Source organism: Sphaerodactylus townsendi, linkage group LG13 (genome assembly GCF_021028975.2).
Source record: "Sphaerodactylus townsendi isolate TG3544 linkage group LG13, MPM_Stown_v2.3, whole genome shotgun sequence".
In the NCBI taxonomy this organism is placed as follows: domain Eukaryota; kingdom Metazoa; phylum Chordata; class Lepidosauria; order Squamata; family Sphaerodactylidae; genus Sphaerodactylus; species Sphaerodactylus townsendi.
The window spans coordinates 40869075-40883714 of record NC_059437.1 but is presented as its reverse complement, the minus strand read 5'-3'; the positions used below and the strand labels follow the sequence as shown (position 1 = coordinate 40883714).

The window sequence follows — 14640 nt, the reverse complement described above, 5'->3', positions numbered from 1 at the left end:
AGTTTCTTTCCCTCCCTCCCTCCCTCCCTTTCTCTTCCTTCCTTCCTTCCCCCCCTCCCTCCCTCTCTCCCGCGCTGTGTGTACATTCACTCCACCTTTCCTCTTTGGTGTTGGAAATACAAAGGAAGGTGGGACAGCCGCGGGAGGGGGTGGGGAGGGGAGCTCGCCCCGTTCCCCGTCTATTCCCACGTCTGCCACGCGAGAGGTCACCGGAGGAGACCGGCCTGCCTGCCTGCCTGCCCGAAGCAGATCTACCTGCACCACCTTCGCCTCCTGTCGCCCCTTCTCTCCGCCCTCGCCTTTTAGCAGAACTAGCGGCTGAATTGGGGGGGGGGGCTTTCCTGCCCACGTCTCTACGGTCCCTGCCAAAGCTGGAAGGAGCTCCCAAGCGAGAGGAAGAAGCGCCCCAGTTCCGGGTGAAGATGCTTCCCAGCTTCGAGTCGGTGCCGTGGGCTGCCTGATGGCCGCGTGGGTCGCCCTGCAGCTCACACCCCCTCCGGTGGCTCCTCTCCTTTTCTGACGACCCCCTTTCCCCGTCCTTCCTTCCTTCCTTCCTTCCGCTGTGAACTGTAGCCCCAGGATGAGCTGTTAAAGGCCGCTCCGAGACTCAGGACAGATCCCGGCCGCTCGGAGACCTCGCCAAAGGGAGGCAGTTGGATGAACATCTCCATGAGAGAGCCCGTGATCCCTGGGACAAGCATGGCTTACCACCCCTTTCTACCTCACCGGGCACCGGACTTCGCCATGAGCGCCGTGCTGGGGCACCAGCCTCCTTTCTTCCCGGCTCTGGCTTTGCCCCCCAACGGGGCTCTCTCCCTGCCCGGGGCTTTGGCCAAACCGATTATGGATCAGCTAGTCGGGGCGGGGGACTCCGGCATCCCCTTCTCTTCCTTGGGACACCAAGCGGCGGCCCACCTGAGGCCTTTGAAAACCCTCGAGCCGGAGGAAGAGGTGGAAGACGACCCCAAAGTCCACCTGGAAGCCAAGGAGCTTTGGGAGCAGTTCCACAAACGAGGCACCGAGATGGTGATCACCAAATCTGGAAGGTAAGGAGAGGTCTTGGGGGGTCTTGGGGGGAGGGGGAATCTGTACCCCTCTCTCTTCCTCCTCCTGCTGCTGCTTGTTCTTGAGCAGATTTCCAAACAGTCCGCAGTTACCAAAAGAAAGGCGGGGGGAGTGGAAAGGAATAATCATAACATTGATTCATTTGAAATGGTGGGAATAGTTTGAGAACTGAAGGTACTAGCAAAAGGCGCTACTAAGTCACTGGTCATATCCGAAGGACGCCTGCTTGCCATGCGTGTAAACGGGCATTTCCGTATTTGCTTGTACACGCGGGCACACTGCCTCGTAGGAGCACAAGTTCCATTTATCTTTGCGCTGAATCCAGATCTGCCTCGGCGTGGTTGAGATTTTGCTCGAAATGCTTGAAGGGCAACAGGCTGTGATCCTCTGGCGGCTTACCGGAGAGTAAGCCCCTTTGAAATGAGTGGGAGATCTAGAGGTAGGTGTACCAGGACTCTGGCAGACGATTTTCTGCTTTGAGCGGATCTGTTCAATTTATTTCCGCCGACAGTTAATCGTACTGTTGGGCCGCAGGCTTTTTACTTTCTAGGGGAGGGGGGGAGGTTCCCCAACCCACCGACACAAATGCCTTTTGGATCTCAGCGTTTTAGCAACGGGTTGAGTTCGCTTGTCTATAGGTAGGCCCCAATATTGTGTGACTATTTAACGCAATTAATCGTAATTTGACAATAGGACCGAGCGCTTTTGCCCCGCCATAAAAAGAAGTTCGCAGTTCTTTCAGAGAGCAATGGCGGGAGATGGGGCTAAGAAACCAGGTATATATATATTTTTCCCCTCGCACACCTCTGCAATTAGAAACGACCTGACTGGCAGTTAATTGCAATTGCTACCTCTCGTGCCCGCATTTGGGAACAAATAGCCACCCCCAGAAATGCTTCTCGAGCCCTGCTTGCAATTCAAAGCAGAACTTTCTATTTCTTTAATGCGATTGCTGTAGTAGTAGAGAAAGTGTCAAGAAAGGGGGAGGGTTGTGGCCTTAGGTTTCCCAGCAAGAGTCCAGATGTTATTGTATACTGTTTTGTGATCTCATTTGTATGTTAGTTGTTAACTCCAGTGTGTTGTGTGCGAGCGCGGCATGTTTTCTGGACTCCCTAGGGTTGGATTCTCGCAAAAGTCTGCTTCGACAAAGACCCCTTGCAGTTTGGAGATTATCTTCAAGAACTGGGGGCGGGTTCCTGGGTCCTCCTATATTTGTGGATTAGGGACCTTATTTGGCGTACTGTGGCATGAAAGACTATGGGGTCTACGTAGGCATACATAGATATTGATGCCTTCATTCCAACAAGGCCATGTTTTCTTCTGTTTTTTCCAATCCAGAGAATCAACCTGGAATTCTAGATGATTAAATCTAGACGATTTAACCAATCTAGATTATTAAGATAACCTTTATTAAAAGCGTGTGTGGGGGGAGGGGAATAAAAGCATGAAAACAATGTATTTCTGCAGAGCAACTTGCACCTGAATTGCTCGGGGTCACGGTTGCTATATTTCACTAAACTCTTCGCCTTGGTTGTTCTCTCTTCTCCTCCGCCTGTCTCGTCTGTCTGCTAGGCGAATGTTCCCACCATTTAAAGTGAGGTGCACAGGGCTGGATAAAAAGGCCAAATACATTTTGCTGATGGACATTGTGGCGGCGGACGATTGTAGATATAAATTCCACAATTCCCGGTGGATGGTGGCCGGGAAAGCCGACCCCGAAATGCCAAAGAGAATGTATATCCATCCGGATAGCCCCGCGACGGGCGAGCAGTGGATGTCGAAAGTGGTCACGTTCCACAAGCTGAAACTTACCAATAACATTTCGGACAAACACGGATTTGTGAGTGCTTTGCATTTTTTTAAACCAACTCGGGTCGGGCGGTTTCCCTTTGTTTTGCTCCCTTATTTCCTTACTTTTCTTTGCAAGGGGAGGGGGAAACATACAGACTTAGGGACTTCGGAAAGTAACCAGGTATACCCTGAAGTTGAGGCATGCAGCCAGAGCCTGTGATCCAGTTTAGCCAGGGCCCTGACCTGTTTTTTTAGCTTCAAAAATTTCTGATTTTAAAAAAGGAAGGACAGACTAAAATGGCATGCTGGCGCGTTGTTAGTTTCTTTGTGTGTGTGTGTGATTGTGTGTGTGAGTGTGTGTGTGTGTGTGTAAGCATGCCTTTTCCTAGGTAGCCAGAAAGGTTCCTCTCAAAAACTCTCAATAGCCTTAGCAAACTTAGGAAAGTGAAGTCTTAGAGGTCAATTTCCTCTCTAAACTGGCAGAATTCGCATTCGGTTTAAAATGCAGGGTAGAGGATAATTTTTTATTTACTGTACTCCAGTGGCCATAAGCCAACTGCAACAGCGGAATAGACGTTGTTTGTGAGTAGGGGCAAAAGGAGGGAAAAACAGAGGGGTGGGGGCAAGGAAAGAAGAATTTAGGCGAACTCCACGAAGTGGGACTGCTTGGGTTTCAGTCGATTCCCTCCCCTCACCGCTCTGAAATCCCGGCAAGTCTTTTGAAGGGAATCGAGAGCTCAGGCCGCCAGTGGGCTCCATTAACTGATCCCCTCGCCTCGGCTATTTACTGTCAGCAAATGCAGCTGCAAAGCAAACACTCCAGTCATAAGCACGGCAGCCAGATCGATACTGTTTTCTTCGGGAGAAAAAGGGGAAGAGTGTAGCCGACTAACAACAGGCGTTTGCCGAACTTCAGTCTCTTCCTGCGAGGCCTGCCAGCTTCCAGGTCCTGGTGGAGCGATCTGGCGATATTTACATATCCCAAGATCAGCTTAGGGCCGATTTTCGGGAGCTGCAGGAAGGCGCTTTGTTGTTTCGAGGAGGGGGAGCCGTTTCCTCTCAGCGCCAAACATTTCCAAGCAAAGGCTTTGTAAGATGGCTGGCAGCTGGGAAGGGCGGCCTGCTTGCCAGTGGGAGCTCTAGTTGAGGTGGAAAAGGAAAGGTTTGCTTCTGACCGGGTCTCCCTGCTCCTCTCTCCCCTCTCCCCCCCCCCACCTTTGCAGACTATCTTGAACTCCATGCACAAGTACCAGCCCCGGTTCCACATCGTCCGAGCCAACGACATTCTGAAACTGCCTTATAGCACCTTCCGCACTTACGTTTTCCCGGAGAACGAATTCATCGCGGTTACCGCATACCAGAACGATAAGGTAATTGGATTAAGAGACAGAGGATAATTTTAGGGGGAGGGGGGGAGTATGCTTGAGCCCCGGATGAAATTGGCTTAGAAAATTCCCAACATTTGGGCCACAACCTCAACCCCCTCCCCTTTTCCACTTTTCCCTTGACTGCTTGCAAAATCATCTGAAAAGGAGACATTAAAATCCTCCTGATGGCTAGTGTTTAAGAGAAGGGGGTGTGTGTGTAATGAGAGGGTGAAGATAGGTTAGATTTTGCAGTCTTGGGCCCCTGCCTGCGGATTTTCTGTCTTTCATCGATACTACGCTGGCAACCAAACCAAAAATCTGTTTCTTATTATATTTCAACCCACCCACCCCCTCAATTCCACAGTGTTTTTATTAATAGGCTTTGGATTCTTTAATGGGGTCTTGGGGAGCGGGGATACACCCAAGAGCTCAGTCTGATAGCCTTTGACCAGAAAAGCTGGACTAACCCTGAAGAGAGTGAGAAGGGAAAGAATTTTTTAACACCCCCCCCCCACCAACCTACGCCCAATTATTTTCATAATCATGTTTATAGGAGGCTGCCACTATGGTGGGACCCCGGCCAATGGGGGAATTTATGGAAATGAATTCAAGACTCCCAAAAGGTGGTCTCTGGCTCTTTCGGTTGCTGTAAATAAGAGAACTTTGGGGCATGAATCCCCCCCCCCCCATTCGCCTGATTTGTAAAGGCTGGTCAAATGGAAGCTGCAGGGTGGACTCTGAAAGGTGTTGTTTATTATTACGATTAGTTGGATTTGTTATGTTGCAGCCAGGCTGATTAGAAAACTACCCTCCGTTGTAGTTGTAGTGAACTACACTCCGTTGTAGTGACTTTTAAGTACTTCTGTGTTCGGAATCCAGAAGGTGGGAAAGGGAAAAAGCTGACTTAGCAAAGTAAATGTTGCTTGCTTTGGAGTGGGGGTTGGTGGCTTCCCCCTTCTTCAGCAAATCAAGGCCCGTTGGGGGCCTGCAGCCTGAGCTTGTTCCGAAGTGCATTTGCAAACACCCTGCAGCTTTCCAGAAGAGTAGTGGCGGTGTGCCTCCCGTGCATGGACTGCTACCCCCTTCTCTGGCACGCCCCCCCCCCAAGCCTAGCCCAGTCCAAACGAGAACGCGCCAGTCTGATTGCCGTGAAATTTACGCGTCAAGGCGCGCTGTAATTCAAGCGAAGGGCCCTCGCCCTCCGCATTATCGCCGGCGATCTCTCGCAAAGGTCAGAACCCGCATTCCTGGCCCTCACCTAGGCGGCCCCAGTCGGATTCATTAAGTACTTTGCCGGGCAATTCGCATGTAATGGCTTGACCCTGATCGGGCCGCCTCGCGCTAGCTGCAAACCGAAAGGCTGACTCCGGCTTCTCGGACCCTCCAGCCCTTTCGAAAGCGGACGGACTGGAGAACAAGGAAAAGAAGCAATAATAATAATTAAAAAAATGAAATGACTCTATCCGGAAAGGCAGCATGCTCCAAAACCCGGGATAACGCTTTGAAATTGGCTTAGAAAATTCCCAACGTTTGGGTCCAACTTCCACCCCCCCCCCTTTTTTTTTTCCATTTCCATTTGCGGATCCATTTCCCACCTTCTGGCCACCAGCAAAACCCTCCCCCGCCCCCCCCCATGGCCGCGAGTTAAAGCTTTCTTGTTCCAGTGATCTCATAACTAAGCAGGTGCCTTGCCCCCCCCCCCCCCGCAAGGATCTGCATGGAACTTACAAGTGCTCGACTTTGGCCCAAATCACCTCCCCAATAACGTCAATCGGGAAACCAGAGAGGTGCGAATATTTTCAGCGTGATCTCCAAAGCCTGAAAAGGCCCCTAGATCGTGCTCAAAAGCCTGCATGTTTTGCACCGGATATTCTAAGTTAGCCCCCGCCCCCGCGGCACACACTCCACCGACCCAGGCCCTACATATATATACACAAACACGATCACTGTTGAAGGTAATTACATAAAGTATTTTATTATAGCGAGCGGGTGACCACCATTCCTTTGCGGTTTAGTTATGGCAGGTAAAGAGTTTAAACTGCAGCATAACTTTTAATGGATGGCAGGGCCGCGTTCCATTCATTCCTCGGCGGGGGTTTAGGAAAGCCAAAAGCAAACAGCCCCGGTGGTGTAATTGACTAGTCCATTTGGCTGCTTATGGGTGCCCCCGAGGTAACTGGAAGTTTGGCTGTAAATGCTAAGAAGGCAACACTGATTGTCGTTTGCAAAGGCATTCTGTTGGCTGGGTTTCTTTCTTTCTTTCGGTGGCATGGGATCTCTCCTAAGCCCTCATGGTTCTTTCTTTCTTTCTTTCTTTCTTTCTTTCTTTCTTTCTTTCTTTCTTTCTTTCTTTCTTTCTTTCTTTCTTTCTTTCTTTCTTTCTTTCTTTCAATTGGAGGCACAGGATCTCTCCTAAGCCCTCATGGAAAGGAATGGGCTCTCTCAAATAGTTGCCATTAATTTCCTTGGAAATACTCAGGAAAACTTCCTGCTGGAATTGCCTACCCTTGATTTGGAAAGAGAGAGACTTGGAAACAATCTACCTTAGACTAGAACTGATTAGTGCTGGAATTGCCTGCCCTCGGTTTGGAAAGAGAGAAACTTGGAAATGGTCTATCTGGAATTGATTAGATTGATTAGAACTGACTATAATTAAAGTAGAACGATTAGAACAGAAATAATCCTCCCTCATTTACAACCGCCCCCTCTTTTTCTTTCTTTTTAAAAAATAGATAACGCAGCTGAAAATCGATCACAATCCGTTTGCTAAAGGCTTTCGTGACACAGGGAATGGGCGGAGGGAGAAAAGGTGAGTTGCTGTATTCCCACAGTTTGTTTGGGGTTTGCCGCTCAGTTGGAGCAGTCCAGAGGTCAGTTTGAAAATCTCTGTCTTCCTTCGAGGTGTTTTGGTTAACAGCCAGTTGTGTGGGTGGGGGGAGGGGAGAAATGTGTTCCAGCATAATTAGGAACTGTCTTTTTTTTTAAAAAAAGAAAAAGTAGTTTGCAAGTGCCCAATGTGGTATTCTATGCCACCCAAGGGAGAAACCTTCTCTCCAAACAAGGATATTGGCTCGGACATGTGTTTGCAATTGGCACCCCGTTGCAATGAGAAATGTGGAGCAGAAAAGGGGAGAGAGGAGAGATGGGGCAAGAGAGGCAGTAAAGGGACCTCCTCAGATGTTGTACTAACCTGATCTTAAGCCGCCTGTACATGAAGTGTTGGGTTTCAAATGTGACTTCAGGAGGAAAGGGGGAAGTTTAAAGCAGGCAGAGTGAGGGGAGGGGGGATAAGAATACACAGTTTGCAACTTCTTCACTGGGAACTGGGAAGTGATTATGTAAGGCACCCTTTCCGTGTGAATACTTCTTGGGAGCCATTTGCAGAATATTCAGCTACATGGTAGCTGGGTATCATCCAGACAATATTAAGCACCTTTCCAAGAGACCTCTAGCCGAGTCTTACTTAGAAGTAAGGCCCCTTCGCAAATGCAGAATAAAGCACTTTCAATCCACTTTCACAATTGTTTGCAAGTGGATTTTGCTATTTCTCACAGTAAAATCCAGCTGCAAAGTGCATCGAAAGTGGATTGAAAGTGCATTATTCTGCATGTGCAGAAAGGGCCTAAGTCTCATTGTTTTTACAGGGGGTTTCTGCCCAAATGAGAGTGAACAGGTTAGCTTTAGGCAGGAGCTTGACTTCTGCTGAAAAAAGTTGCTTTTCTTTGGTCAAAGTGGCACTTCGTGTGCTTTGTAGGAGAGGGGAAACAGATGGGGCAGAGAGAAACAGACAAAAATCTTCGGCCCATTTAACAAGAATAAAACTTGGATTCAAAGGATGGTTTCTCATTTCTCTGGTACTGTTTACAGCACTATCAATTGTTGGTGAGCTTATGATGTTAACAAGATTCACCTGCAACATTGAAGACCTTGATATTTTAGGTGCATCATAGCATTTTACTGTCACCTTTAATCCTTGACATTCGATCACCCACCTCCCCAACTTTACCAAACTTTGGGAAGTTTTTAGTTGTTCCCATTTGAAGAGCATCTGTTTCAGGTGTCATTATCAGGGGAAAATGGGGGGGGGGAGCATTGTGTGTCTTTTGTGTACAAAGAGCCAGTTATCTGTGGATTTTGGGTAGGTCCTACACATGGACACAACCCCACTCTGAGGGTTTTGCCTTTCCCATTCTTCCTAAACACCATCACTGAGAAACCAGTCTGATGCAGCTGGTTTTAATGGACAAGCCTCCCCTCCTTTGGCCAAGAGAAGCACCCCAGCCCATCTCGAAACAGTAAACTGGAACCTTCTTAAGCAAACATGCTGTTTTGCACCAACAAACAAAATATGAACACAGTCTTCAGCAGCCTGGTGCGGACAGTAGCGATCCCTTGACTTTTAAGGGCCAAATCTTGAGTAAACAGGTTGTGGATCTCAGCCTACCCTTTTGTAACTGTTATTCAGAAGTGATCTGCGGGACTTGATTGGCGTACACCTTGGGTTAGAAACCAGATGCTCATACCTCAACTCCCTAATTGATCCTCAACCGCTCATGTGCAGCTGTCTTAGGAGCCAGTGGTGTACAAGGGAGCTAACTTTCCCTAATGCAGGGGTCTGCAACCTGTGGCTCACCAGATGCTCATGGACTACAATTCCCATCAACTCCTGCCAGCATGGCCGGGGCTGATGGAAACTGTAGTCCATGAACATTTGGAGTCTGATGGGAATTGCAGTCCATGAACATTTGGAGTTTGTGTGCTTTGCCTTTGAACCCACCAATCTCTCCCCGCACCCAGAAAACAGCTTACTCTTCAGTCGATGAGGGTGTATGATGAGAGGCAGAAAAAGGAAAACGGGACCTCAGACGAGTCCTCCAGCGAGCAAACAGCTTTCAGGTGCTTCGCCCAGTCCACCTCTCCTGCCATCTCTGCTGTGGGCACGTCCAGTCTGAAAGGTGAGCCTCCCTCTGTGGATCTAGGTTTTCTTTGCACCAGGAGACCTCCCCTCCCCGCCTTTGCTCTCTCTGCTCTCTCTTTAAACTTCTGGGTTATTACATTTTTGGCACATCCTTTGGGTTGGAAAGAGCTCGGCTGGACAGAAATAATAACACGGTTTAAGAAAAGAGAGAAAGAAAACGGTGATTTTTGCAAAAGGAGCTTGCTGAAAAGGCTCCAAACATTTTAAATCCCACTTTCGCCTTTCCGCCTTGAATCTATATTTCTTCTGTGGTTTGAAGAGAGTCAGCCAGCGCTGGCTGAGGCAGAGGAGCAAAGACAGACCACGGGGCAAAAGTTCAACACTGCAACCACGCTATTAATATTCATATTGGGATCTTTTTTTCTAATTCAGGAAGAGTTTCTTCCTCCTCTCTCCGCTGCCCCCCTCAATACCTCTAGGAAAGTGCAAAGAACTTTCTTTCTTTCTTTCTTTCTTTCTTTCTTTCTTTCTTTCTTTCTTTCTTTCTTTCTTTCTTTCTTTCTTTCTTTCTTTCTTTCTTGGGACCCTGCATTTATCTCCACAATTAAGAAGACGACAGGAGGAAATTTCTTTATATGTTCCACTGTGTGGTATGATGCATCTCAGAATACTACCTTGCTACTGTGCGAACAACTATGTTATTGCTTCACGGCATTACATGTTAGCAGTCCTTTGTTGTGTTGTGAATTCAAATTCTAATCCCCTACTACAAATTCTGACACCCACTCTCAGAGGCTTTCTAGCAAAGACTGCCCAAGCTTGTTGCCCTGGCTTTTGAGCTTCTTGCTGTTCTCCTGCGATTGAATGAATGAGCTGCAGTGGAAACGAAGCCATTTGGCTGCATGACTCGAAGCCCGCCCGATACTGGCAGAATATCAGAGTTTAATTTGATTTTTATACTCACTTGGATTTTTTTTTTTTAAAAAAGGAAGAGTTTGGCTTTCTAGATGTGTGTATGAGAGAGACTGTCTCTCGAGAGACACAGCTGCTCAAAAGCTTTCAATGTGAAAGGGGGGGAGGATAAAAAATGGGGGGCATGATGGATTTAGAGTCTATCCGAGGTTAGAAAGAAGCCAGACTTCGATCTAAACTTCCATGCGCTTGACGAAGAGTAATTGTTCCAAGAGCAGCCGATAAATAAACCCTGGAAAGTGAAGGTTCCCTTTCCTCTTACCCCACTGAAGATTTATCAGGGAAGAAAAGAGGCACTTGGGTGCAGTCTGGTGTCTCCTCGCGAGGTGACCCGTCTCTGCTGGAGATGGGGAACTCACCAAATTCTGCACGGTTTCCAGCAGAAGGGTGGGCTTCCTCTCTCAGGGGGGAAGATCAGAGGTTCTGCAGGGAGGACCGACCCAGTGGGAGCTCCTGGCTGTTCCAGATGGCCCCCTCTCGAGAAACCCAGCAAGCCTTTAAAGTCTGCATAAATTTGGCAGCGCTGAGTATTCCAGGCCAGGCAAGAGGCTGCTGGGAAGCGTGTGCCAGCGAAGGGAGGGGGGGGGGGCACAATAGCACGAGTCATTTCCTGTTCTGTTCAGCTCTAAAGGTCTTCCAGATTAAGCGGGGGGGGGGGGAACGTCCTAAAGGAGCAACTGGGCTTCTCCCCCCTCCCAACTCCTCCGAGTTTGCTCCTCACCCATCTCCCCCACCCTTCGCTCGCCAGATTTGTGTCCCAGCGACGGCGAGAGCGACTCGGAAAGCAAAGAAGACCCCCTCGAGGCCAGCGACTCCGGCAAGATCACCACCACCACCACCACGGCCAGCACCCTCAACAGCAGCCCGGCCGCGTCAGCAACGGGCCCGGGAGGGGGGTCGGGAGAGGCCCGGGAGAAGCACAGCCCCTCGAAGCCTTCTTCGCTGTACCCTCCGGACTCTGCCGGCGGCCGGAGCAGAGAGTCCGGCTCCAGGGGGCGGCCGGACTCCAGGCACAGTCCGGCCACCATTTCGTCCAGCACCCGCAGCCTGGGGGCCGAAGAGGTCAAGACCCCGCCGCCGCGGGAGGACTGCCGCAGCCTGGCCAAGGAGCCCTTCGCGCCCCTGACGGTGCAGACGGACAGCGCGGCCGGCCACCTGGCCCAGGGACACTTGTCCAGCCTGGCCTTCCCGCCGGGCCTGGCCGGGCAGCAGTTCTTCAACCCGCTGGCCAACGGGCACCCGCTGCTGCTGCACCCCGGCCAGTTCGCCATGGGGGGCGCTTTCTCCAGCATGGCCGGGATGGGCCCCCTGCTGGCCACCGTCTCGGGCGCCTCGGCGGGAGTGACCGGCCTGGACAGCACCGTGATGGCCTCGGCGGCCGCGGCGCAAGGACTGTCCAGCGCTTCTGCGGCCGCGGCTGCAGCGGCGGCGCTGCCCTTTCACCTGCAGCAGCACGTCCTGGCCTCGCAGGTATTTATGGCCCTCTGACCCGCCCCTCCCCTCCCCTCCCCTCCTCCCGGGAGACAGGAGCCAAGGGGCGGAAGGGGGGGACGACGACTGAGTAATTATGCCGCTCTCCCATTCAAGCCCCCAGCGATGGGAAGGGCTAGCCAGAGAGAGACTGGGTTTTGCGGGGTGTGTGACCACGGTCTGGTCATTTGGTACAACGGTAGGAGGAAAAAATACCCGACCGCGGCCACACAGCCTGGAAAACCCTCAACAGGTTCCAGCCGGGAAAGCTTTTGACAACAGTCCGGTGAAGCCTCTTCCGCAATTCCAGATTTTAGGAAGGTCACCTCCCCTCCCTTGCCCGAAACGAGCCCAATTCTGCAAATGAGTTTTTTCCCTGCTGCTTGGTAGTTTCTCAGTGCAAGCTGGAGAATGACCTAGGCAGGGAATGGTTGGTTCTGTAGCTCGGTTTTATCCTGGATTTTCCTGCTCAGAATTCAAGACAAGCCAGCCTATCCTTACAACAACCCTTCCAGGCTGACTTGAGAGAGGCGGAGACTCAGCTGCAGGTCACGCGTGAAATTATTCTTTGGCTGAGCAGAGATGGGAATGCAGGTCCGCCTGGGCTATAAAACTCCACGCGGAGGAGATCTGGTTTAGTTTAATAGGCAAGCAACAGTCCAAATAAGGGGCATTTTAGGAAGAGGCAAACCCAGCAGGAAAATCTCCGGCGTCTGCCCTCCAGCTGAGATTCTCTTCCTCTTGCGTTCTGACCGCCTGTAACTTACCAGCCTCTCTCGTCCCGAGCCAAGCCAACCTCTCCTTTGCTTTAAACGCGGAGGGATATTTGTTTTATTTTGGAAAAGACAGCGTCCCTCCTTCCCGGCTTCCCCTCCCCTCTCGAGCTGTTGAGTCCAGCGGTCGGAATGGCAGCCCCCGGTGCTCAGCACCTCGAGAGATGGATGGCTGAGCCGGGAATCTCCAAGCAGGCCGGGTGTTTTGGCTCCACTCTGCAGCCCCGGCGCCAGGGAATGACACGGGGCTGGCTGAGAAACGCGGCTCGCGGATTCAGAGCCGGGTCTGCTTCGCACGTGCGGCAGGGAATCTGCGGGAAGGGTGTGCGTGCCTGGAAGGGGGGGGGGTTGTGCGCAGGCGTGATATCTTCATTGAGACTCCCTTGTTGGGGGCGGGAGTATTAATCCCGGCGGGTCTTTACCCCCGCCTGCATTCTGGCCCCGAGCCTGCGATTTTCCCCGGCCACCGACTGACCACCGCTCCTTTGCTGCTTCCTTTCTCCCTGCAGGGCTTGGCCATGTCTCCCTTCGGAAGCCTCTTCCCTTACCCCTACACCTACATGGCGGCCGCCGCCGCGGCCTCGACGGCAGCCAGCAACTCGGTGCACCGACACCCGTTCCTGAGCGCCGTGCGCCCCCGGCTCCGCTACAGCCCCTACTCCATGCCGGTCCCCCTGCCGGACAGCAGCGGCCTGCTCACCACGGCCATGCCCTCCCTGGTGGGCGGCGGGGGCGTCGCAGGGGAAGGCAAAGGCGGCCCCCTCGCCTCCAGCCCGGCCTCGGGGGCCCTGGATTCCGGCTCGGAACTCAACAGCCGCTCGTCCACGCTCTCCTCGGGCTCCGTGTCGCTGTCGCCCAAGCTCTGCTCGGACAAGGAGGCCACCAGCGAGCTGCAGAACATCCAGCGCTTGGTCAGCGGGTTGGAATCCAAGCAGGACAGAGCCAGGAGCGGGTCGCCCTAGATGCCCCCCTCCCCTCCTCGCCACCCCCAACTCCCCCACTTCTGAAGCCCGGATCTCTTTCTTGGCCCTCTTGCAAGACTCCGGACTGCGTGACATTGAGGGGAGGGGAGGGGGGTGAGGGAGTCGCGGTGAACAAGCTGCTATTCTGAACCGGACTGGGGTGTCCCACTTGGATTGCGGGGAGCGACGGGGCGGGCACCGATTCAGGCCTGGAGCTGAGGTCTCGGACTGGGTTTCTTCTGTTGTTCCTGCCCTGTGTACATAAGGAGCGGAGAAAACAACAGGACAGGAGGCCCGAAGAAAGGCTGGCTGGCATCTTGCTGGGATAACAGAGGGGACTTTGCATATCAGTTGGTTAACAAGCAAAACCACCCCCACCACCCCCCAAAGCGCCCCTTCTTGTCAATCCTTGTAAGGGGAGGATGTTGCCCTTTGATCTCCTGACATCTGTCAATCACAGACGCTGACTTTGCATGCTCTGTTCCAAATCGTCTTCTTTTGGAGTTTTTTTTTTAAAAATGCTTGTTTAAAATCCCAGGAACGATTTTTTTTTCTTTTGAAAATTTCCCTCCCCTTTTCAAATGCTCCACTCCTTCCCGTAGCAACAATTTAAAATATAGATGAGGGAGGGGAACAGGGGGTTGGGTGGTTTTATTTTAAAAGGGCCTTGGTTCCTTCTAGAACTTTGGAAATCCCCTCCCTTTCCCCCCCCCCCTATATGCAATAACAAAGTTTAAAACGTATTGCTACGAAGAAGAAGAAAAGTGGGCACTGTTAATAAAAGTATTTATGTAATTAACTGATAACTTGTAAATAGGCAGCCTATGAATACTAGAAATTAAAAGAATTAATTTATTGAGACTGTATATAGGACTGTAAATAAGGACTTCAGCTGTCTTCTTTCTGGTTTGTAAGTCGCGTTCATTTCAAAATCTGGATCCCTCGAAAAGAATTCAAACTTGTAAAGGAAGCAAAAATACATCACGGGACTTGGGGGAGTGTTTACATTGATATTGGTTTGATTTGAATTCACTGTGATTTTATGGGGGAGGGGACGCATGCAGCACACACACACAGCAATTTTTACTGGGTGGAAGGGAAAACAGGACTGTACAATAGGGTGGTTATGGGACTCACCCTCATTCGAAAGTGGTAGCCCCCCCCAGTGGAAATGGTTGAATAAATATGTTGATTAAACACCAATACACTTCTCAAGTGGGTTTGTGAAAAATGCATCCATGCAGCTAGGATCTCCCTTTCCCACGATTCTCTGTATGCCAATATATTTCTCTCCTCCACTTACCCTTTCTCCCAGTGGGTTT

The 14640-nt window shown here is 51.1% G+C and overlaps 1 protein-coding gene across 1 annotated transcript; it reads left to right on the top strand.

The window, feature by feature from the left end:
* The first annotated feature begins 654 nt into the window (after positions 1-654).
* On the top strand, positions 655-13457 carry TBX3 (T-box transcription factor 3). The gene is made up of 7 exons (XM_048514386.1): positions 655-1046; positions 2638-2905; positions 4080-4226; positions 6956-7032; positions 9021-9178; positions 10862-11583; positions 12866-13457. Exons 1-7 carry the CDS (start codon positions 658-660, stop codon positions 13316-13318), a joined length of 2214 nt encoding a protein of 737 aa, XP_048370343.1. The 5' UTR covers positions 655-657; the 3' UTR covers positions 13319-13457.
* The last annotated feature ends 1183 nt before the right edge of the window (positions 13458-14640 follow it).

What these genes read in the sequence shown, in the direction of transcription:
- TBX3 (XM_048514386.1), top strand. Translation starts at nt 658, where the DNA reads ATGAACATCTCCATGAGAGAGCCCGTGATCCCTGGGACAAGCATGGCT. An exon ending in GTGATCACCAAATCTGGAAG is followed by an intron (nt 1,047 to 2,637) that starts GTAAGGAGAGGT and finishes TCTGTCTGCTAG; the next exon opens with GCGAATGTTCCCACCATTTA. An exon ending in AATGGGCGGAGGGAGAAAAG is followed by an intron (nt 7,033 to 9,020) that starts GTGAGTTGCTGT and finishes CCCCGCACCCAG; the next exon opens with AAAACAGCTTACTCTTCAGT.